Genomic DNA, 23536 nt, shown 5'->3' with positions numbered 1-23536 from the left:
TGATAAGCAATGAAAGCAACTTTGTTCATTACAATAGACAGAGATCATAGCTCCTGGTGGCTAATATTTGCTAATGCTAGTTCACTTTATTGCGCTGTATCTGAAAAAGTACGATTTTACAACTTCTCTTCTTGCGCTACTGTTACACTTCATTTCTTTTCACATTATCCTGCAGTTGTCACTTGTTGCTGTTTATTCGTACGAGTATGGATTATTTTAACCTCAATTTCAAAATGCATGGTTGTCTAGCAACAAAGTAAAACCTGACTTAACTTTTCCCGCAATTCAATGTGAAGTCATCCAGCAAAGCACTGAACAGGCTAATCCCATTTAGATGTAAATGCATTTTACAGCCTTCAAACAAATGGACCACTTATTAAACTAACCTCACAGGAACCAACAGGCCCTTGCATTATTTTAATGCAGTCTGAACAAGTTTACAATCAAAAGTTATAAAATGGCCATATTATATCTGCAGCACTTTACTAGAGAGAATAACAATGTTGCAGCACTTGCATCAGAGTTGAACCAGCCCATACTCTCCAACAATAGACATTTTTAGACTTTACCAATCCCCCACACACATCACATTTCAATATTACATTTTTTAGCATCCATAAAAATGCTTCTCTCCATACAAGGCTGGAAAGGCAGAGTCAATACGTTGAGCACTGTGACCTACATTAAGGCAGTGGCTAAAAAGTCAGAGCTTACCCTTTCTTGGTATTTAATCTCGTAGTCGAGGATGACCCCGTTGGGTTTCTCAGGGGGAAGCCACGACAGGCTGAGAGTGTCTGAGGTGGAGCGCATCAGATGGACGGTGGGCACTGCTGAAGGTGCTGCAGATGGACATCAGAGACGACACAGTTTACATTACATTTTAAGCACTAGATGTATTTTGCTGCCACTAGAATTCTCTCAATCAAAACAATGACCAAAAAAAGAACAAGAGTTTGGTGGTGTCGTGAAGTAGCGTGGGATCATGGGAGTTTGTCCTCATGACAGTCAGCTTCTCCCGGTCATTGTTCAGGAGTTTGTTCTTTACTGGGAGTCAAATTATCCGCAGAGGTCTCCTCCTCTCCAAAACAAACGGACTCAGTGATTGAAACCAGTCAAAACTCTGAATAAAGCAGTTTCACGCTAAAAATCAGTGAAAACGGAGAGGCTCAGGCCGAGTTGCTTCTAATGTTTCCTTCATACAGTTAAAAACTGTAGTAAGAACTGACAGACAACCACATGCACAAAGGACATACGTGGCCTTTACACACGACCAAATGAAACGGATTGTTAACTTGATTAAAATGACGTATTTCTGTTGGAAACATTTTGGATAATGTAAGTACACAACTCAACAACATATATAACATAGGTGTGGACTACAAATGTCACGTATTATACCTTCATGGTACTGCACAGATACCTCACTTGTCAGTTGGGGGATCGTCACTTTTAAATTGCCAAGATTTTCTCTTTCAAAGTCACAAACCATCCCAGTAAGATAATTATTATTCGAAATACTTCAACCTGAACGGTTTAAGAAAAATGGTACACGTGTCACCTTCACTGTTTCGGCAGTTTATTGATTTGTGAGGCCTGAAATTGACTGAATTGACAGTCATTGTCCTGGCTCCATAAACTGCAGTAGGGTGGATTAAGTGCAGGTTAACTGGGAGAGTAATTACAGTCTGTGAAGGTGCTGAGCAGTTTGGTTGATGATGACGCTGCAAATGTTAGGCGGAGATGTTGAAAGGTGACATTGTCAGTGATGTGACGTTAGACGTCTGGTTGAGTGGAGATATGAAGTATACTTTAACACTTTCTCTGCCTCCCCTGTAACTCCCTCAGCAAAGCAGATCTCCACCGGAGAGTTTTCCATCTGTCTGCTCTCACTGAGCATGTCCAACAGTGTTTATTGTTGGTGTTGATACTGCTCTGGATGCTCATTAAGACACTCATTGACATTGACTGAACACAGGATCTACTAACCAGCCTGTTTCATCGTGATGTTAAGTGGTATTGATCGGAGCAGCTCTATTTATTAACTTGGTCTGTGGACATATCCAGTGGCATTGACAGATCGTCTTCTACTAACCCGCTTGGTTGGTGGTGATGTTCACTGTGGAGTAGCTGGGTGAGATGGGGTTTTTCCCAGAAACCCCGTTGACAGCCTGCACCTCGAAGCTGTAGCGGGTGTGAGCCTGCAGATTCCTCACCACCACCTTCCTCTGCCTCAGCCCCAGCCTGCGAGGAGCGATGTCCACGTTGTCGTCGCAGCGCGTGCAGGGGCTCCGGTCCCGCAGGCACTTCTTGCACACCACGTTATAGACGAGGTCGCTCCTCCCGCCCGTGTCCTCGGGTTCCTCCCACTCCAAGGACAGCGAGGTCTCGTTCACGCTGGATATAACGTTCCGAGGTGCTTTGGGGATCGCTGCACAAACACAAACACACGCACACACACACACGCACACACACACACACACACACACACCACACACACACACACACACACACACACCACACACACACACACACACACACACACACACACACACGTAGGTGTTTAAGAGGGTGGGCAGGCAGAAAAGAAAAACTCACGAGGCTTTAGTCGTGTTCCCTTTGCAGTGCTTACACCTTCAATGGTGAAATACATTTTTGATATCTCTGTAAGAAGGCAACAATAGGAAGTATTACAAGTAAAGAAATAGGAAACGAGTGTAATCCTATTCTTCTTTTTTATAAAAATCCTTTCACACAAATGCCCCAGCAAATCCTTAGGATGGAGCAAAGGGCAGGGAAACATGTAGAAACATAACAACAGGGGGAAATATTTCCTGGTGCAAATGAATAAATCAACATATTTAGAACAGGAGGACACATACAACTTATCATGTACAAGTAGAACACTGCACATCAATAAGTAATGTTGCTTTATAAAAGCACAATCCTATACAGTAGGGGTGTCAATCTCATGTATCTCAGGATTTGATTGAAAATCATTCATAGATTCAGTACATAGAGGATGAACTCCAGTCCACAGTGCGATAATAAAGGCAGTGTGGCAAATATTGGCATTAAAGCAAAGAGTGAAGTGGGAATAAGATTGTTGAGTTTTTATATTTGATAAAGTTATATCAACTATATATATCAATCAAATATGTTATGAGAATTTAGAAACACAATTACAATAATGCTTGATGCATCACCAAGTGATGTATCAAGCATTGTAGGGTTACTGTCCGTCAGTAATAATATCTAGGTTCTTTTGCAGAAACGATTTTTAAAAATTGATTTTTGAAACATTTAACATTTAATATATTTTTTTATCTTGATTCTTAAATGAATGCATTTTTCCCCACCCCAGTATACAGCTCTACGCATCCTATGCATAACCCCTCTTGATAGACATTCATGTTCTTTTATCAGTATAACTCAGGGCCACAAGTGTTGTGTTTTGAGTGAAGAGTGTTGAAACCTGGATAAGGTGTGATAACCGCAGAGGCAAACAAAGATTGGTTCAGCGAACATGTTTTTCTTCTCTTCACATTCGAAGAAGAGGAGGGCTCTCTGAGCTTCTAGTGGCGCACAAGTCTAACCTGTCTCAAAGCAGAGAGGGGGAAGAGACAGGGAAGCTCTTGTCGGCCAAGACTGCCTGTCCTCCGAGTTCAGCTCCTCAGCCGGCTCACCCTGAGCAGCGTTTCACTCGCCCTGTCTTTTCTAATTAGGCACACACAGTTCAGAGTGGAGGCTCCTCTAATGGGACACCCGTCTAAAACACACGCTGAGTCCAAGCTGCCGGCCATTGACTGGCTGAGCCTCTCTTGCGCAACACACCGCTTCCAACACAAAGCACAGGCTGCTTGGCACAAGCTCTGACAGCCCGTCGGGACAGAGCTGTCAGAGCTGTGTGTTTGCGTGTTTAGTCCGAGGTGGTGCTTGAGTCTCTGACCGCCTGTCTGTGCGCACTGGTCAATGTCAGAGTCCACAGTGTTCCTGTGACGAGAATCTGGGGAAGACAGTTGCGGGCCCTCTGTGTCATTTAATGCGGCAAAGGCCCCTGGGGGGTGAATTTACACAGTCAAGGCAGCACATGTCGCTCTCCATCAGTACCACTGCTGGGACTTCTCTCAGAGGCCAGTCCATGCAGATCAAGCATGGACACTGCGGTCAGCGCCAGAGCAGCTAGTTACCACCAAACGGACAACTTCCATTTGGAACATGCACCATCTCCAGAGGGAAATATCTGTCTCTTTAGCTACTAACCACTCCACTATGTGCAGCAGCTAGTGGCTAACTGTATCTGTCTTCTGTTTGGGGCTGAGCAGGTAGTGTTAAGTTTCTAAAGCTTTTTCACTACAAGCAATTCCTTTCACATTGTCATTTGATTTTGTTATTATAAAAATATTGATTGACCTGTAGTCGCTTTAAACGCACAATATGTAATTTTCTGCCACGAGGGTTCAATCAATCAAAACAATAACAAAAGACGGAGTTTGTCGGAGGCTTTCTGAAGTAGAATAGTATCATGGGAGTTTGTCATTACAGGCAGCTTCTCCCGGTTAGGATTCTTTCATTGTTCAGGAGCAGAATTATCCCCAGAAGTCTCCTCCTCTCCAAAACAAACGGACCCGCTGATTAAAACTGGTAGAAACACTGAATGAAGCAGTTTCATGTCAAAAATCAGTGTTTCTCTGGCAAACGTTTGCTCAGCTTATTTCTCAGCTTGTTTCTCTGATAACTTAAGATCCAGACATCCGATGAGGAAAATTCTTCATCCGTTCAAAATATAAAGTTAAAAACTAGCAAGATTTTATAAAAAAAAGTGTAATAATGTGGCTTAAAAGTGGATAAAAAGATAATTATGACAGCTTTTGGCAGCATTTGGGATAATGTAAGTAAACAACTTAATAAAATATATAACATTGGTCTAGTCAGTTTTAAACATTAATGTGTAAATGTTACATATTACACCTTTGAATTTCTTCTTTAATAATAATTTCAACCAAATAAGTTAGATAACTATATTGTCTATACTGTTTTTACTTTTCTATATCTTTCTGACCCTAAGCACAAACGACACGTTGTACTGTGTATGACTGTGTAGGCCACAAATAAACCTGATTTGACTTGACAAGTCAAACAAGCATGGATGCTGATTTCTAAGCAAATTTAAATTTTGATTTCAGTTGGACTCCAAACACAATGACAAATGCAACCTGATAATCCACCGAACGACCCCTGCTCCTTTGACTTTTCTCTGTATGAGAATATTTGAGGATTTTAGCCTGTGCATGCAGTGCAGGATGACTTACTGGTGCAGGCGGAGTCGGGGGGGGTCGCTGTCAGCGCGGTAGAAACCACTCTGGCAGGGACAAATACTAGCTCCTCGTGCACTGGTGCGACTGTTGGACGGGCAGGGAGCGCAGGATCCCTCTCCAAATTTGGATTTGAAGGTCCCAGGGATGCAAGCTGGATGGGCGGGAGAGAAAACAAAAAGGACAATAAGAACAAAACAAAACAAAAACACTCTCTGCTTGTCATTTAATAGACAAGCGGATGTCACATCTGTCAGAGAACAAAAACTGCTCCTGTGAAGTACCTGCGTAGCTGAATATTTATGCGGAAAATGTTAATATGTACATGAGAGATGGCGAACAGTTAAGTATAAGGTCTTATCAATACATTTGCATGCGCTCTTTCCTTTTCCCTCTCTATACCAGGTGACAATGATCTCCCCAAAAAAGAGACGGGTTGACAGCTAACTTTCATGTTGAAGAGGAGGATGAAGATGAAGATAGGCTGCTGCTGACAGGAGATTGCTGTTGTCAGACAAACAGGGATGGAGAATGCTTCTGAGAAAAAGGGATACACCCTAAACCCATCAATCAGTGTCGGTAGTGTCCTCAGCTCTCCAAACCGCACTGCTGAATACAAACAAGGCCTCCACATGCATGCAGAACAGCTCCATAATAAGCCAATCAATCTATTCAAATGAAGGGACAACAGAGCACACGTACATTAGGGGAGGGTTATCAGAAAAATATACAAAGTGCGATAATCTGAGACGATGTGTCCGAGCGGTTCATTTGAATTCCAAAGTGTCACGCTGAAGGTTGGCTGATATCGAGTCTTAAGGATAAACCAGCATAAGCTTACACTAAAGAAAGATTCAGATAAAGGGGATTAGCAGCAAAAGGTCTGGATATATCAGCCTCCAGAGACACACATTTTACTGTTGCCACATTCCTAACTGGTGGTGTAAAAGTAGGGTCTCTGGCGAACATCTGTCCTGTCAGCGTGAGGGCCTCATAAAAACGCAGCCAGCGAGAGAGAGAGTGTGATTAACTAGTTAGGCTAAGTGGTCTTTCAGTTTGAACTCAACTTCCACCCTAATTCCCAACAATGGCACTTTTAGGAAAATCAGCACAGCTAATGGTCCCGCATTGTGGCTCTAAAACCGTGCAATAAAAAGCTAAAGATAAGATGAAAATGTGCTGTTTTTTACTCTGTCTCATAATTCTCCGAGACCTTTGGGCTCTCTGATCTGATTTATTTTTCTTCTATTACACAGTGCATCATCATTTTCTTTTATTTGTTTGTATTCCTCGCTTCTTTTGGAGAGGGTGCTGAATCACCCGGCTGTCTTGCTTCAATCCATTAACCTCTTTGGAGGGCACAGTGATTCTCCTGTTTTCGATACACTAATGTTTCCCTCTCCCCCTTCTATTGTCTCTCTTCGTCTCCTTCTCATGCGGTGTTTGGCTGCGAGCGCGCGGCCAGGCCGAGGTAAGAAATGAAACGTCTGAGTGATTAATGTTAGCGTGGCAGTGTTGGCTCACGTTGGTCTGAATGGTGTTAATGAGTGTGGCCGCCTGTAGATTAACTAACGGGAGGAAATTACACTTCCTCATCGCAACCGCCGGCTGAAGCCCTGGAGAGCTTTTTATCAGGCATTGGCGGCAGGCTTTTAACCTTGAGCCGCCAAATGGCAACGAATGAGCTCTCCAAGCGCGTGTAGACACTATTTCTCACGCCCAGGTGAGAGGAGGATTTGCTTGTCTGTCTTTGACTTCCTGCAGCCCCCCCCCCCTTTTCATTCTTCTTATTTTGGCTGCTGTTACCATCCCATCTTTGGCAATTCACACCTTTTAACTCACACTATCTCTCTTTCTCTGTTAATATCTCTGTTCTCTGGACGCCATTCCCTTCTATTATCTGCATTTTCCTCGAACAAATCCATTGGCTCTCTATTCTGTGCCTATCTTTCTCTCCCTCCCGTGCTGCTCTCGCAATATTTGTATTCTGCTCCTCTCTGCAACACCTCATTAATTCATACTCTCCTCCACCCTCCTTCACCCCCTTCCAGGAGCCACACAATAAATGCAGCGAAGAGGGCACAGACTGAGGTGACTTGCACTGAGCATATAAAGGAGGTTTGGTTAAATAAAAGTCCAAATGTCTGTTAAACACACATACCCTGGCACTGAGTGCCGTCCCCGGAAGGTTCAAAGCCAGCGACGCAGGTGCACGAGCCAACAGGAACCATCCACTCGCCGTCCCCGTTGCAGTACAGCTTCAGGGGGACGGACACCTCCATGGCGTTGGTCACGCAGGCCCCTGGAGCGATCACTAAGGATGTGGCTTCTGCCCCCGTGGCGGTCTCAGGGAAGACGGCGAAATTGGCGATAGTGGTGGAGCACTTCTTGAAGAAAACCCTGACTGAGATGAGCGACATGCAGGCGCCCAGGTCCTGGAATGCCAGGTAGAAGCCGGCCTTGGAGAGGGGGCCAAAGCTGCGCACTTTGGTGTTGATCCTGCCCGCCTCCAGCAGAGAGAAACTCTCATCCGGAGCTATAGTATCCACCTTCACATAGGGGTTCTCCCTCCACAGAGGGCTGCTGTCTGTCGCTGCGTCCCCCTCTGACTCGTAGTAAAACAGATTAAAGGTCTCTTTACAGGAGCCGGGGATGTTGGGGATACTAGCGCAGTCACGGACAGAGAACTTGAGCTCCACGTAGACACGCAGCACGCCCTTGCGAGGGATGAAGTCCGTCCTCAGCCAGTTGTTCTGGTTGGGCTGTCGGACATTACACACCTGGTAGGTTCTGATTGGGCTCATGGAGTCGTCGTAGCCGCTTACCTCCTCCCACTGTGGAAACAACAGAGAGACACTGTGACAAAGGAAGAGGTGACAGCAGGGAATCTGAAACTACAGACTGTAAGCTCTGTGGACAACTGATGAAGGCAAAGAGAAGTGTATGTTTAAGAATAAAATGAAGCTACATTGAATTGATTATCTAATGCTTTTTATTAACAGATCTATTTCTCATTCAGCAACAACTGAGCGACGAGCAGAAACTCGCTAATCCAATATGTTGTTAATTAAAATCGAGTACTGTTAAACGCAGCGCATCCTAATGCAAAGCGTTCAAGCATAGAGGGCATCCAAAACAGCAAAGTGACGTCTGCTACAAACACAATATAAAAATGCAACACACACTCCCACAGTGCGGTGTGTGTACATGTGGCCTGTGAGGAATAATTTGCAGCTAAAACGCTTCTAATTACATGAATCACTCAGAAAATTCCAATCATTACGGACTAATAATAGAAAACATTTTCCCATTAAAACACATTTCACGCATTTGGCCTGTTTGTCCTGATGCTGCTCATGTGTTGCAGGTTTGGAAGAAGAGGGGTGTTTCGCAGCTCATCACAAATGTTGATTATACCGATATCAGAGTGCACACCTATAGGAAGCAGCTCATAGCAATAACTGCTGCAGTGAAATCCAAATTGCCTCAAGACGAGATTTGGTTTCTATATCATATAAATGTGTTATCTGTGCTCGAAGAGAGATGAGAGCATAAATCTGTACACTTTAAATGGAAACTTTCCCCGTATATCTATAATGCAAACAGTGAGTTATTTATTAAAATGGCCATCTAAATGCAATACTGTCAGTGTGATTGCACTCCTGAGCACTTCATGTTACGCAGAATTTATTATATATATAGTTTCCCATGCCTCCACATGAAGCCTGACAGCAGATATTTGCATCATTTAGGAACAATGCAGCATCAGAAAGTAGGGGAGGGGGGGATGCGAGGGGGGGTAAAGGGCAAAAATGCCTCAAGGAATTTTAGAATGACCCTAAAGAAACCCAATTGAGGAACAAAAGTTGCCCCCAAGATTTTAGGGTAAAACAAGCTCAAATATGAAGCCCGGTTATTTCCAGAAGTCTGTAACTAATGCATTATAGATGTACGAAGGCTAAGGTCTCCTGCTTCCTCTCACACATACAGATGACTGCACACTTCTCGTTGGCACAGCCATAGTACGCTTGTTATTTACTCATGTTGGCACATGGTGGTGATTACTGTATGCATTTTAATGTTAAATCATTAAACTTCGTGCACTAATAACTTCTTTTTTTCAAAGTGCCCCCAAAATGTTGTTAATGCCCCAATTTTCTAGACAGTGGGGGAAAAATATATATTTTATTAACGAACATAACTTCTGTCTGTGTGTCAATATATAAAAACGTGTGAGTATAGCTTGTTGTTAGAACGGCTCTTTGTATTTGGTACCTAACGTTACAGGCTGTGATAAATGGCTGGTCAATATATTTAGTCTATTGGAAAATAACCTTGTGAGAAGTCAATCTTTTTTTGATTTTTTGGACAGAATGCTTCGTTTCCATAACAAATGAGCTTCCCAGAAATTGATTATTTCAACTGAAAGAAAATAATGCATAACTCATCTCACGTCTTCGAGCTCCTGTGCAATTTATTCCCAAACGATGAGCCCAAGAGTCAGCATTAGACGTCGTAAATCACCGGCAACACGTTGATGCCACTACCTGACATATATGATAATTGCCGGCCCCTGAACGTATGGGCTTTTCAGGCGTGAGGAGAGGGGCTGCCTCGCCAGTCGTGACATATGACTTCATGGATGCTGGGACATTCAGAGCCGGCCCTTGTAGGGAAATAAGGAGGAAGGGCTGCCGAAGATCGTTTCCATGGAAACCCACCATTTCCATTGACTGACTTTGCGCTCACGTAGCGAAGACAAATTACACTGGCCGGTAGTGGGGGAGGTCTGTCAGGCTGTTAGCCCTGGGGTCAAATTCATGTTGTGTTATTTTCTCACCATTCCTACAGGGGGTATCAACTGAAAACCTTAATTTTGTCTGTAATGCGCTCTTGGACCCATATTATAAAAGACAAACACATGCTTTCAATTACCAGGCACTCTATCCTGGGGAGACATGTAAGGTAAAGCCTACCTAATAGTCCTCGCACACTGAGGGGATTTGCTGTGTAACCGCGCGTCTGCTCATTTCTTTTGCTTAAAGTGCCTACAACAGTCCTTCGTCAAGCTTTTTACATTACACAACACGAACAATCTTTTGATTTCTTCCACACAATGTGTTTCTCATTTGCTTTTTTAGTATCCAGGAAAGCAAATATACACTGCAAAAACAAAGATATAAAACAGTAGGAGGTGTGCTGTTCAAGGCAGACTGGGCTCTATTAACAAGCCAATGGAACAAATGTTGTTAAATTAAAAAAACAAAAACAAACATGCACACACACAATAACTCACCCCACTCTCTGGGAACGTGGTCCATGCCAGCTCTGTGGTTGCCCACCGACTGTCCATAAGGGTTTCTGCAAATTAAGAGTAGGAGGAAGGTTGACAAACTTAAATTAAATGGTGTGTGGGGGAGGGGGGGGCACACACAAGTTCCCTCTGCTTGACAAAAGATGCAGGTAAAACTTCCTCTCTATCTCTTTCACAACCTCCACCCACATGCACTCAGTTTTTGACAGCATTGACAATCATGGCATATCTGTGATGGCTAATTAAGGCTTTCTCTCTCTCTCTCTCTCTCTCTGTCTCTCTCTCTGTCTCTCTCTCTGTCTCTCTCTTTCTCTCTCTCTCTGTCTCTCTCTCTCTCTGTCTCTCTCTCTGTCTCTCTCTTTTCTCTCTCTCTGTCTCTCTCTCTCTCTGTCTCTCTCTTTCTCTCTCTCTCTCTCTCTCTCTCTCTGTGTCTCTCTCTCTCTCTATCTCTCTCTATCTCTCTCTCTCTCTCTCTCTGTCTCTCTCTCTCTCTCTCTCTGCTCTCTCTCTCTCTCTCTCTGTCTGTCTCTCTCTCTCTCTGTCTCTCTCTCTCTCTCTCTCTCTCTCTCTCTCTCTCTCTCTCTCTCTCTCTCTCTGTGTTTGGCACCCGCAGATACACTCCTTTCAATATTCATTTGGAGAATTAAGAACAAAGCATTCCAAGATGCCTTGGAATGGGAAATATTCCATTAACTAGATTGAGAGAGGTCACATAAGCACAGGGAGATGTTTTAGTGAACAGTGAAAATGTTACAATGGTTACTTTATTTTAGACCTATTCATATTTTAGACTTATTCATTCTCTCTTTGAGACTCTTAGAGAGCTTCATTTGGTTTCTGTAGACTTTGAATGAAGTGTGTGTCACGAGGTAAGCTGATTGTGTCTCAACATGAAGTCTGGTGGCTTTGAGGAGAGCATGTTAAATTGTATATTTTGTATGTAAATAAAATGATTTTATTTATTATATATTAACGTTGACGCGTCACATAGCATCCCGCCGGAAAAGGGTCCAAGATTAGCGCCCGGGTGTCATGTTTTTATCACTGCCGATGGAGCTGGAGCCAAGACACACCGTCACTACTGCAGAGTCATTTGAATGAATTGTCACCTTTCCCACTAAAGACAATAGCCAGGTGTTAGTGGGTGTTAGTGGGTGTTAGTGCGCCCTGGAGCCCCTTTGTCCACTGGGAAAGGGGCTCGGGTTCTAATCTGAGCAGTTGTTCTCTTCACCTAGCTGTTTACGACTTTGCGAGGAGGTGAAATCAGGGCCGACAATAAGAGGAGAGGCAGAGAATAAACAGCAGGATCAATGAGCATTGTTGTCGAGGCTGTCAGTCAGCCGTCACCGCTGGTCCGGTGAGTTCATTACACCTCAGAAGACTTGACACCTCTCTAGGCTCTTAACATACAGCTGTGGCCGCGGCAACTCCCATTGTTCTGTTGTTGTTAGCACCTAATTACTGGGACAATTACGCTTTCTGCGTGGAGACTCAGTGACACGGCGCCTGCTGTGCACCATTTGCTCACAAGTTGTTGTTGGCTGTGCTGAAGGAGGGTGTGAGAGGGTAAACAAATAGCATGACCTGTGAGGAACGACAGCAGCGCTCTGGCTTTGTTCCGGCACCATAATGGTGGGAGAGGTTTTACTTTAGGAACAGTAACAGTACAGGGTTGTCCTTGGCTTGTGTGCATGTCAATAATAGAAGTTTGATTGAGTGGATAGATCACTGGTCCATCTCTAGGATGCTGAGCTGGAGACATGTGCAGTGTTCACAGCCCGTTCATTAGAGAACCCACAATGGCTTTTCTTCTTTTCAGAGGACGAGATAATGAATAGCGATCCGTGTATCCAACAGGATAGATTGCATCGGTGGTGTTAAACAGATCAAAAGCAAGCAGTAGGGTTATTATGGCTATTATTTTCAATGCAAATGAGCGTAGCAGTGTGTGTGTACAGTAAATGGACGATGTATGAAATGTTCTCAGCGCGTTGTTATGTTTGACAGTTCAGGGTCCACCTTGGCCTGACGCTGAACAAAAACCAGTAATACTTAATAATAAGGTCAGTGGTGGACAGTAACTAAGTACATTTACTCAAGTATAATTTTTAGTTTCCATTTCCTGCTGCTTTATATTCTACTCCTCTAAATTTCAGAGGCAAATATTTTTACGCCACTACATTTACCTGAGCGATTCTGATTGAGATTAATAATAGAAAATATACTCAACAAATAATTGATCATGTATTATTATAGTTTAAAATAAGCTTTATTGATCCCTTGGGGAAATTCACAAGCTCCCCACCAGTATGTATAGTTAAAAGCTCCTTTACCAGCTGCAACATTAAAATGATGAACACATTAATGCATCAATAATTATGATATAACATATATTATTCTGAAATGGGTCGTTGACAGAGCCAGGCAAGCTTTTTACACCTGAGCAGCCACTGGCTTGCTCATATTTAGACCACAAGTTGTTAATCTTATTATCTAAAGCTCGACAATAAAAGCGAATAAGCATATTTAAAAAAAATAAAACCTTGAACTTTTCCTTTAGGAATGCTTAACTAATTCAATGATTCATGATTTAAAACATGAATTAATGCAGGAAGTATCATGAATGATGAAGTCACAGTGAGTTATGTGACTAGTTAGGGAACACATTATGCTCCTTTTCAGGTTCATACTTATGTTTTGTGTTTCTACTAGAACACGTTTACATGCTTTTATGTTCAAAAACACTTTGTCTGTCTCATACTGTCTTGTGGAAATCATGACTATCACCAAACTCAGTATTACTTGCTTGCTCTTAGATTTACACTGCACTTTTATACCTTTATTAATGTAATAATAATAATAATATAATAATAATAATAATAATAATAATAATAATAATAATAATAATAATAATAAGCTTTATTTGTATAGCACCTTTCATACAAGAATTGCAGCCCAAAGTGCTTCACAGCAGAAACATAACAATTAGTACAAGGACAGAATAAGAGCATCTACAGGACAATAATCACAGTGTAGATGTAAATGAGTCTGAAGTACCATTATAAAAATAGCAGAATTAAAATAGTATAAAATAGCAGAATTAAAATAGTATAAAGATAGCTGAATTAAAAAAGCAGATAAAATAGCAGATAAAATAGCAGAATTAAAATAGTATAAAATAACATTGGAATTCATGCCTAGTTTCCCTATCTGTGTCGTACTTAACGACCCCACTGCCGGGAAATCACAGTACAATGTACTGTACATTATATGTTGTTGTACTTATATACCTTTATTAATGAATATGCATTGCTATGTGTGTTGTCGCACCTTTATACCTATATTAAATGAACTGTATGTATTGCTATGTTGAAAAGAGTACTCACACACAGAGAGTTTCAAACTCTGGCCCACTAAGTGAAGCTAGCTTTGTTTAGAATGTGACCAGATAAGGTATGCGTGAGAAAAGATGCCCATTCTGCTTTCATAGCAGGTGTTGTGTTGAACTGTAGTAACCCAGGGCATGAGCAGAAATCTACTGTTTAGCTCATATGCATAAAAACCTTGACTGTTCAACCAAAAATGTAAATAGACACCAAAGACGGACACCAAAGATGAAACTGTGCCAAGAGGCGTGGACGCGCCTGCCGCACCAACAAAGGCCATTGGACAATGGCCTACACCGACCAATAAGAAGAAGAAACATTCCTCTTATGCTAGAGATATATGCTAAATGTTAGAGCTCAGACGGGGCCTTTCTGTTAAACTGTGACTACTTCGTGGTCTGTGGAACAGTGACGTCGATCTCATGAGTAGTTTTATGTTTTGCTTCACTTTTGATCTTAATAAATAACCTGACTTTCTAACCCAAAGATTCCTGGTCCGTCTGTTTGCAGATTTAATACGGAACACTGTCTGTCTGAATATACCTGTATTCCCCCTCCGTCTTAAACGCTCCGTTTTCGCGTCTGTCTCTTTAAGACCCCTTCCCCAAAAAGCCCAGTCTGCTCTGATTGGTCAATGTATGTATCTATAGTTGTGACATCACAACCTTACTGAAGTCTTAACGGCTCGTTTGATACCACAGTTTCTAAATACTGGTGTGTATTTCTCCGTGGATCAAGTATTTTAATACTTTTACAGTATTAATATATCACTTACACCTGCTTGAAAATAAAAATAAAAGTCATAGAAATCTCACTCTTTACAATGAGGGACTTTTAATTCTTAATAAACGCAGCAACATGTGGATGTTTGCATATGACATGTGACATGCCAGTTTGACATAAACATCTTGATATTTCACACAACAGGTTCTGTGTGGCCCTGAGAAGCGCCTTTTCTATGTAACTGGATTCCAGCTCATTTGGTGGCATATAAATTAAAGAATGAAGTACATTTGAATTAACGATCATTAAAAGATGATCCATTAAGAATGTGCTAATGAACTCATAGTCACTTAGTCATTTCTTTATGGTGAGCATTAATTAAGCATGTGATTTGTAACCGGAATACTTTTTTTGTGCAGATAGCAGAGTTTTAAGATATGAAAAGTTTTCAGCTGCATAATGTAATTATAATTACATTCAAAAAGGAATAAGTGGCTGCCTCCATCTTTTGTTCTTAATGGAGATCACGTTTACCTCGGCATGATATTTAATAAGTAATATTCATGCACAAAGTGTGTATTTAGTGAGTCATTTAATGAAGCCTTCTCGGCCTTCCATACTTGTGTGCGTGAGCACATGAGCGACAGCAGTTTACAACTTTAGTTGTCGAGCCCAAATACACGTTTGTGAACAAGGTTGTTTGTAGCACGACTTGAGCGAGAGACGAGGAACTAATCAGTGAAATCAGTGTCTGTTGTCTTTGCTTGGCTGCACTCGTGGCACACAGCTGACTGAATGCTCCCGGACTACATGCGGCTGATAGAGCCCATCCCTTGGGTGTCTGATCCGCTGTGTCGCCCCTTCCCTCTTCTCTCCTGGTCACCCGGAGGCAACAGAGACAGAATCACTCAGCCTCAACTAACCACAGGCCTGAGCTGATGCTCCTTTAAACAGGCTTCACCTCACACGAGGGGCAGCAGGTTGACCATCCTACATCTGTAAAAAGCCAGGATCAAGCCCCTGTGAAAGCAACATTTTCCCCCTGCTGAAGCGTTCCTGAGAGAGATACTGAATCCCTTGCAGCTCGAGAGGTGCTCTTCTCTCCAGACATGAGCTTTGACCTCGCTGTGGAGCAAGAGAGGACAGAATTTCTCTCCAAAAGATTTCAAAGAATTATATTACTTTTATAAAAACTATTATTAGCCGGCTGGAAGGGACGACGCTGTATGTCCTCAAGCTTAATAGGATACATCACCCACAAAATGACCATTTGTACATCAATTACTCCCCTTGTGTTGCCTTGAATTCTTGAAGAAAACTTAGTTTTTCTCGCATGCCTCCACTGTGAACGCAGAATCAAAAATGGAGAAATGTCTTCACGTATTGAAGTAATGGGGGCCGCGCCCTCCTTGTCTGTGTGAGTCCCAAGTGTTTTAATAGTAAGGTTTTAGAAAATGCCTGTTTGTGAAGTAGTGAGCACACAACATGAGACTGTGGTTAAACTGCAGAGGTGTGTGAGAGTTTGTAAACGGATGTGGATGTGCTGTTGTTGAACGCGGCCTCATTTACTTCCATTCATCAAGACTTTTCTCCGTTTTTGGATTCTTTGTTCACAGAGGAGACATGCAAGAAGAAATACGTTTTCTTCAAGAATTCAAGGTAACACGGAGTTCTTAATATACAAACGGTCATTTTGCGGGTGAAGTTTTCCTTTAACATTTGAGTACAGGCTCATGTGTTGCTCTAACGCTAACATTCTTTAGTGGGAATAAGGTTAGAATTCGCCAACCAAAGTGTGTTATCGTCAACTCACTAAATCCTAGAAAGCGGTTAAGATTGAAAGAGATCCCATTTGTTCCACAGCTCTCCCCCTCTCTGTTAAGTTTACAATGCCTTTGAGATCGCCCTGCTGCTATAACTCAAATCCAGAAATCTCCCTTATCTCCCATAAAACTACAGCAGCGGGTGGAGTCATTCTGCCCCTGGGGTAAGAAAACAATGCTGCAATGGGAACTTTAGAGCATCACCACCCGTGGCATTTACTGTTTTTTTGTTGTTGTTTTTAACGCCCGCCGGAGACAAAATGCCACACATCTTTGCATCCCAGTGTGCTTTGGGAGCTCACACATGCTAATGTTTTATTCACTTTGTGAGAGCGGGTGCATCATGAAAGGGAGGCCTCGCCTTGTACTACACTGACGCTCGCTGCCAACAAGCAAACATATGAAATATTAACATCATCTTCATCAGTGATCTGAGGATGATCAAATGTGTGGATATAAATAGGTGAAGAAAGATTGGGTGTCCAAGCTCCAAAAAATGGACTTCTTGGCTCATTCTAAGCCGAGGTTCATTTGTATACGAGTGCACGTTTCTCTCAGTCCAGTGTGGTACTCAGTTTGACGCTTGACGAGCGCTTTCTGAACAAGTCAAGCTGACCTAATTCAATCTCTCTTCAGGGCTGCTTGCGTCTGCGTTTTACAGGTCAACAAATAATTACTCTTGTTGATATTCTAATGTATAGAGAGCAGGAAAAGACGATTGAAGCTCTATTGATGTGAAAATCCCCTGATGCTTAATGCTTTCCTTACTATTGCTTTATAAAATGCTTTCTGACTGGTCATCCATCTAGTTTATGAGCTTTTTAAAATAAGAGTAAACTATTACTGTAAGCGAGAGAAACAACAAGAGAGTTGCTGAGGCTTTTACTGCAGCGTGTTGGTGAGAATGGGAGATTAATCCTCACTGTGGCTTTTGTAAATAAGCAAGCACAGACTTCAAGTTGCAGTCCAGCTTGCATCATCCATGCGCAAACACTTGCGAATCTGAAAAAAACTAATTCCAGATTCAAGCAATGTGTTAGAATCCACTGAGTAAGCAGCTAAATAAACGACACGCAACTGAAACTAATGGAGGCCTCCCTTAGTTTCCCCCCTTGTTTAAAACCCAATCTAATGATCTGCCCTTCATGTTTACCCTCAGAGGACAAACATTAGTTAACCCCTGAGCTTTGAGTAACAGTTAGTGGTCCGGTTGGGGAAACGGGGCTGATCATCACGCCGTGAGAGCCCACTGGGACGTAGAGGGCTGCTGCCGCTGCATTGATTTACTTGCTGACACCAGAATTGATGAGGGATCAAGCTGGCCACGGTCCAGGGGAGGCAGATTGGACTGGGAGGGAAAGAAGGAGGCAGAGAAATGTAGCTACAGTTGCTGGGGTGGGGAGCAGGCAGCGGTGGGTGGCGAGGGTGGGCTTCTCCCTGGAGCAACACTCCCCTTGGTGATGGAGGGAGCTTCCGGGATGCAGCATACTTGTTAAGCCATTGACCTTTCACACTTGTCATCTAATGTGTTTCGCATGTGTGTGTGTCTGACTGTGGAGCTTCAGGGGCCGGGATTGATCCGCTCCGGTCTGCGTGTTTAAGCGTCCACACACACACACAGCACTGATTGGTGGGTGAACCCAACAGCAGGTTTAAACCTCTGACATGCATCATATGAGGAGTGTATTTCGGTTTTACAGCGGCAGGAGAGGGACGCCCCTCTGTACTCTATATCCAACCTCTCTGGTGCTGTGGGGAGGAAAGGTTGGGTAGGTGGACAACCTCACTCAGCTTGTGGGTGTGACAACAACAGGGACAATAGCAACAGGGCAGTCCTTCAGCCGCAATGGGAACAGTGGGGTGTCATCACACACACATCAAACACACCACACAGGGAATTATGATACATGTGTACACGGATTACAATCACACAGCAAATTGATACTCAGCGGAATTGCCTATTTAACAGTGCGGGTCCGCATTATATTAACAGCTGTAATGAACTAAAACGTGAATGGGGGCTTGCTTACAGATCTCATTTCAGCACGCAAGACTGATCTGGTATTTAAACTGGAGGGATAATCTGACCCCAATATGATTCAAATTGTCAGATAAAATACACACTACTTATTTTTTCTTGGGTAATGGTCTTTTTTTCCCTCGGTGACAATAAGGTGTTTCCTGCCAAATTCTAACGCATCCAAACAGTCCATTGTTCATTCACAGGAGACAAAAGTAGTCATAAAAATATCAAAGCACATACCTTCTACAGCCAGCACCACGGGCACAACGAGGCTGCACACCCACAGCAAGTAATCCATTGTCATAAAACAGGCTTTTGCAACATGAATAAAGGTGTGCAGACTGGACCCTTCGGATGGATGGAGACTCAAACACAGAGCACCGCAGCCGAGCTTTTTGTTCTTCTCACAATTCTCATGTCTTCAGTTGTGATGAGGGGTCTCACCGCCCCATTCTACAGGGGGAAAAAAATATTAAAAAATAACCGAGCGATCTTTATTTCACATTCAACCAGGTCCCGTTATTCCTCCGGAGTTGTGAAGGCGATGCTACAGGAGCGCAACACTGCGCCCTTTCTGTCTCATTCTTTTTATCTGACTTTACCCACACCGAACATCTCCCGTCTGCTGCCCTCCCCGAGCAGAGGATGGAAACCCGGGGGTGAAGTCGTCTCTGTCCGCAGAGGAATCTGTGTAGTCCACTTTGGGCAACTCCGCGTAGCTGTTGCTCCTCTGCAAGAGATGTGCGTCGGAATGGCAACAGTGGGACAGAGAGACACAGAGGGGGCTGGAGGCTCAGGCAGAGTCAAGGCAGACACATTAAACACCGAGCTTCTGGTAAAGACTTTCAAAATAATAGTACATAGTATTACTAATGTATTCATTCAAGAGAACACGAGCTATACTAAGCAGCAATGTGAAGTAAATGTGCCAGATTTATCCAGAAACGCAAAGAAGAGTTTTACTTCATTCATTGTTGTTCATCTTATCATTAACAACGTTGTTGTTTGCTTATTTATTAATTATTTGTATTATTATTAATTCAGTAGGCTACATGCAATAGGTACAATATTGTAGTAGGCCTAACTTGTAATAGTTTTCTGATTTTGCATTTCCATGTTTGGTGTAGCTTAAGCTACTAAATATATATTATGTATTGACCATTCATAAGGCAGCTTTTCATAACACAATTCTACAGTCACAATATCATATAGTATTCATCATTTGAGAAACATTATTTATTTATTTATATTTTTATTATTTTAGGCCTACACCTAAAATCAAATGAATGTCAGTGTAATTCAAAGGTGAGTCACAGAAGATGACCTCATCTCATACAGTGATATCATAGCAAACTACCCTGCTCTGACATCACTGGAGTGATGGGCTCTTTACGTAACTTACTCCAGTAACGTTACCCATTGCTAATCTATTCTTTAATATGATTTTCACCTAAAATGACATTTTACGCTTTTATTTTGAAGTCAAAGGTAATAGACTTCCGGGTTTCTTCTGAATGACTCTCTATTGCTTGACGGTGCTGGCGGGGGGCGCGGAGGATGAGGAGGCGGGGGGAGGAGGTGGAGGAGGAGGCGGATGGTCTGATGGTCGGTTGGTTGGACAGCGGACTGAAGAGGCCACCAGCCCGCAGTGTGTGTCCGGCCTGGCAGCAGGTAGCACCAGCCTGGACGCTCCGCTCACCGCCGCTAAGTAGCGATGAGTTGTGGCATTAAAGGGACTGTGGTCGCATTGACGGGGACGTCAATAGGAGCTTTGGTAACAATGGATAGACAGCGCCTCCCGCGGGTTGAGTGGCCTTTGAGGCTGATAGCCTAGCCTACTGCATAATAACCATCTGTGAGTCGAGTTACAGTGGGTGTTTTAACAAAAGCTAATCCACGGATTTTATTCGGTCTAATCAACCGACTCATGCTAATGGGTATTTTACAAATAATTTAACATAATTTGATCAATTCCACAGTAGTGCTGAGAGAGACCCCACTACTGTCTACATGTAGACCTACATTAAAGCCCCACATGGGAATACTGCTGGGAGGAACATGTAGTAGGCTTACTGAAAGAAGATACAGTTACGACTTATCAAAGTGATATTTTCACTGCAAACCAGTGTCTTGACAGACTGCCTGCACTGCACTCATGAGTTCATGTCATACTTCATGTCAAGACCTTTTGCAGTCTTTCAATTTAGGTCCCTTTCCACCACATCCGGCTTTTGTCCGTTGGCGGGTTCCAGTGGAGAGAGTGCGTGTGTGCTGGCTGGTAGTAGCGCTCAGCTCAGGGACAAGGCTCCCCTTCACACTGCTAATTCATTCCTCTGTGAGCCCCCACTCCCACTGCTTCGACCCCCCCGCTGCTGCACCCCGACACAGGAACACACACATACAAATTTCCCCCCAAAAGTCCCTCTGTGCTCCAAACTCAAGATCCCCTGCTTTATCCCCCTCTCCCAAATCTTCGCCCCCCCCCCCCCCCCCACTTCCAAGCAGCTCCCCCGTCACCTCCACCCCCAAAGTTCCTTTTGTCCTCCAGGCTTTGTGAACTAATTACCTACAGTTCAGTTCCCAGCAGGCTTGGGTCAGCCTCACTACTGAAACCAGTGATGGACAGCTCTCTTTAACCAGCTATATTCAAACTAAGACTCACAGAAAAAAGGCAGTGTCCTTCGTGGCAGCATTGGCCATTAAGAACAGGTCATGTAAATTATATGTGACAGTTCTGCTGCTGCTGTGTGGTCTTATTTGTGAAAAGTCCCTCATAGCTTGCTTGTTTGTCTGTGTTTTTAAGAGGGTCCTAAGAGACCAAGAGAGTGTTTTGGACAAAATTTACAAATCTGCTTGTTAATTCAGCTTTGCAACAGTCCTTGAATTCCCTCAGTGTCTTAAAACACACAAACAGAGAATCATTTTTAATGGATGAAAAAAAATCCTATATAAATGCCTGTTATCTTTCCACTTCCACTAATACCAAGTCAATTATATTTGCTTTCCTTATGTGGAGAAAAAAGGGTTGGATTGCATCACTTTGACTTAAAAGCGCCCCATGCAGTCATGCCTCCGAGTTCATCCATACTGCAACCTTTCACCTCCTCAGACGTGATGAAATGGCAGTTAAATCTCAAACTCTGACTGGACCGGGGTTGAATGCGCTTTAGTTGTTGCCGCGACATGTGGAATAAAGAATTGCTGCTCTGAAGAGCCTTCCCATCCTGCTGCAGATGAGAAATCCGTTCTCGGGCTCAGGGGGGAAAATACATATTTTACAGCGCGTGGAGAAGAGACATGAAGAGCCAAGGATGAGGTGGAGGGAATGAAGACTAGCTCTGTGGGACAGCAGTGTTAAGCTGACAGGAGGGGATGACAGAACATCTCCACAAAGCCGAACTGTCTCCCACAAACTACTTGTGAATTATGGAGTCTGTCCAGTTCACCGCACTGCGTGTGTATAATAAACACGCATATGCTGAACGTTGTGTGTGCGTGTGTGGATTTATGTCAGACATATGCGGCCGTTTTATATGAATCCAACCAGTTCCTTACTGATATTTTTAGGCTTTTGCTTTAAACATAAAACTAAAAACAATAATTCATACTTAATACATATTCTTCCTTATTCTTCCTTTATATTTACCATACAAACATGCCGGTGCTATTAATTTTCTCAGCAACAAAACGAATAAGCATATTTCTCAAAATATCACACTATTCCTATAAATTCAACATTTAATTTATAAATTCAAAGCAATGTCACAGTGAAAATATTAGCACTACTATGTGAAAGCTTTTAAAAATATCTGGCCATAGAACTGAAACAGCTGCTGGAGTAAGCAGGGCAACAAGGGATAGGACCCAAATGCAGAATAATATGCAGACAGATACAAATAGAAGAAGAGTTGACACAATCATGAGAAGGCGAGGGTCGAAAACAGCAAGGCAGTCCATCCAGGCAAACAAATCCAGGAGGGTTAGGAAGACAATCAAAGTCTGTGAATCAGGCTGATGGTCGGGCTTCAAGTTCAGCTTCTGGTAACAGAAGTGTTGAAAGCCAAAGCAGAGGACAAGATCAACATCAACAAACTGGCCAGGAGTGTGTGAAACAAAGCTGATTAGGGAAGTGGGAATAGGTGTATGTGGCAGTCAGGTGATGGGGAAAGAAGGAAAGACCGAGGGCATCATGTGGTTGGATGGAAAATGGCAGTGATAAGATGAGATAAGTGTCTGGATGGCAACCCTCCATTCCTCTAACCTTAATCCTTCAAGGTCATTGTCTAACCTCAACCATCTCGGGAGAGTTTCGCAAATCCAGGGTAGACATGACCACTAAGATAAGATACTCTATTTGCTAATCAACTCAAGGCAAACTGGCACCTCTCCAGCTACCAGTCCACACTCTGTACATGCTCCTTATGGGGACTTGAACACAACCTTGATTAAGGGATAGGACAGAGAGACAAAGTGCAACAACATTCACTCTATTCACAACAACAAAAGATAGATCATCTTTTTCTTTAGGGCTGCTGGTGTGAGAAAACCAAAAATGTATCCGTCAACAAGCACTGGGAGACGAACTTAATGAAGACAACACTGTCAGATAATGAGGGAAAAACAGTCAGGAGAAGACTTTGCCCAAAACATTTCCACATAATTCTGCATATATTTGAATATCTGTCATTGTCTGCCTGTCTGAGCTCCTTGTTTGCTAACAAGGCCAAAATAAAGAGCTCACGAGCCCTGCTGAAACACGACATGAAACAGTGAAGGAGTGGCGCTTAGCTTCATTGATTGGAGAAGTAATGATACATGATTATGTTCAGACAGGGAGCTGGCTGTTAGCTGCTGCTTCAGGGCGCGGGCACTGCTGGGCTTTTCACACAAACTGCTGTCAACGTGGCGTTCTGTGCACCGCTGATTGATTGAATATGAATGGGTGTTGGTTTGGT

General features: G+C 43.0%; 1 protein-coding gene across 1 annotated transcript in view; it reads right to left on the bottom strand.

The window, feature by feature from the left end:
• The window catches only part of ephb3a (eph receptor B3a), a 33647-nt gene extending 14333 nt beyond the window's left edge, over positions 1-19314 (bottom strand). Inside the window, 7 exon segments of the mRNA XM_029453205.1 lie at positions 715-839; positions 2093-2428; positions 5310-5331; positions 5333-5466; positions 7474-8146; positions 10609-10673; positions 18822-19314. Coding sequence (XP_029309065.1) covers positions 715-839; positions 2093-2428; positions 5310-5331; positions 5333-5466; positions 7474-8146; positions 10609-10673; positions 18822-18885 — 1419 coding nt within the window. The 5' untranslated portion in view covers positions 18886-19314.
• Between the last annotated feature and the right edge of the window lie 4222 nt (positions 19315-23536).

This window comes from Cottoperca gobio, chromosome 17 (assembly GCF_900634415.1).
Source record: "Cottoperca gobio chromosome 17, fCotGob3.1, whole genome shotgun sequence".
Lineage (NCBI taxonomy): Eukaryota > Metazoa > Chordata > Actinopteri > Perciformes > Bovichtidae > Cottoperca > Cottoperca gobio.
This window is presented reverse-complemented; position numbering and strand designations above follow the sequence as displayed.